General features: G+C 45.5%; 1 protein-coding gene across 1 annotated transcript in view; it reads right to left on the bottom strand.

The window, feature by feature from the left end:
- LOC100744521 (ephrin-B2) overlaps positions 1–1,224 on the bottom strand; it is a 57,710-nt gene that overhangs the window by 10,117 nt on the left and 46,369 nt on the right. Inside the window, 1 exon segment of the mRNA XM_012394409.3 lies at positions 1–87. Within this exon segment, the coding sequence (XP_012249832.2) occupies positions 1–87 (87 nt within the window).

The following is a 1,224-nucleotide window of genomic DNA, read 5'->3' as shown; positions in this document are numbered from 1 at the left end:
GGGGTGGTATTCCGACGGCTCCTCCACCCAAAACTGCGGTGCTGGTCGAGCTGCTGCTTGGCACGGTGCTGCTGGTTACAGCTACGGCTGAAAAATGACATAGATCAACGTTAACGTATTCCTCTTTCTCTAACGTTCTTATTACATCGTCATGTTCGCGAGGCACGACGCGACGACGCGACGTGCTTTCGAGGGAACCGTACGTACGACGTAGTCTCGTCTGGGCTGCATCGTGCGGCCAGAGCTATACTTTGTTGCGGCTATTGAATTTTAGCGTGTAATCTCCGCCAGTGATTTTTTTCCGCTGGTTCACGAGTTGCGTGCAATTTTCAGCCAGTCTCGATTACTGTTGTTACGCGCGCGCGCGAGCGCCCGTCCAACATCGTCGTTCACCGGCATTTCCAGCCGGATGATTTAGGATAACGTCGCGTCGACGAGCGTTTCGATTTTAACTCCGCAATCGCGGTCCAAATCGCGCATCGGTTTTGCGTAATTTTCAACAGGGGGATTCAACGACGGAGAACGCGACCGCCGTTCCACGATTGCTCGTAAACGGGACCGAGTGTCCGGTGAATCGACATCGATTTCAATTATCTATGTACGTACCCGCGTTCGCCAGAGGTCGATATTTTAAAGCCGGCCCCCGAATCGAAATACAGGCGGTTATGATTGCGTCCGTTAAATTTTATTTAATCGCTCCGGCGATCATTCGCCGATGCCGATCGTACGTAATAATAGAATCGCGCGCAAACCGTTACAATCATAACCGTAAACGCGGTATCGTAAAAGTTTGATCGAACATCCGCGATGATCGCCACGGGAAAACGATGGGAACGTGAATTCTTGTTACTGCGTCCGATGTCCGTTTAAAACGTTTATGCGATATATAAAAGAAAAAAATAATCTTCTTTATTACGCGACTTTAAATCGAAATTTACGCAATTTGCGGTCGAAGTTCATTCCTGAAACTGATCGACTCTCGGCGATAAAGCAAAGAGAACAAAAAAAAAAAAAAAAAAAGAAAAAAGAAAAAAGANAAAAAAGAAAAAAGAAAAGAAAAAAAAATAAAAAAGAATAGGAATAAAAGATTGAAAGAAAACACGATAACCGTAATGAATGACAAATGCTTTATGTTCTCGGCCGAAATTCACAGGCACAAAGACCTCGGGGAGAATGAACTTCTACCGGTGGAATAAAGTCGAAGATTAATTTCGCATTTTCGCC

Source organism: Bombus impatiens, unplaced genomic scaffold, assembly GCF_000188095.3.
Source record: "Bombus impatiens unplaced genomic scaffold, BIMP_2.2 scf_0089, whole genome shotgun sequence".
Classification (NCBI taxonomy): Eukaryota; Metazoa; Arthropoda; class Insecta; order Hymenoptera; family Apidae; genus Bombus; species Bombus impatiens.
This window is presented reverse-complemented; position numbering and strand designations above follow the sequence as displayed.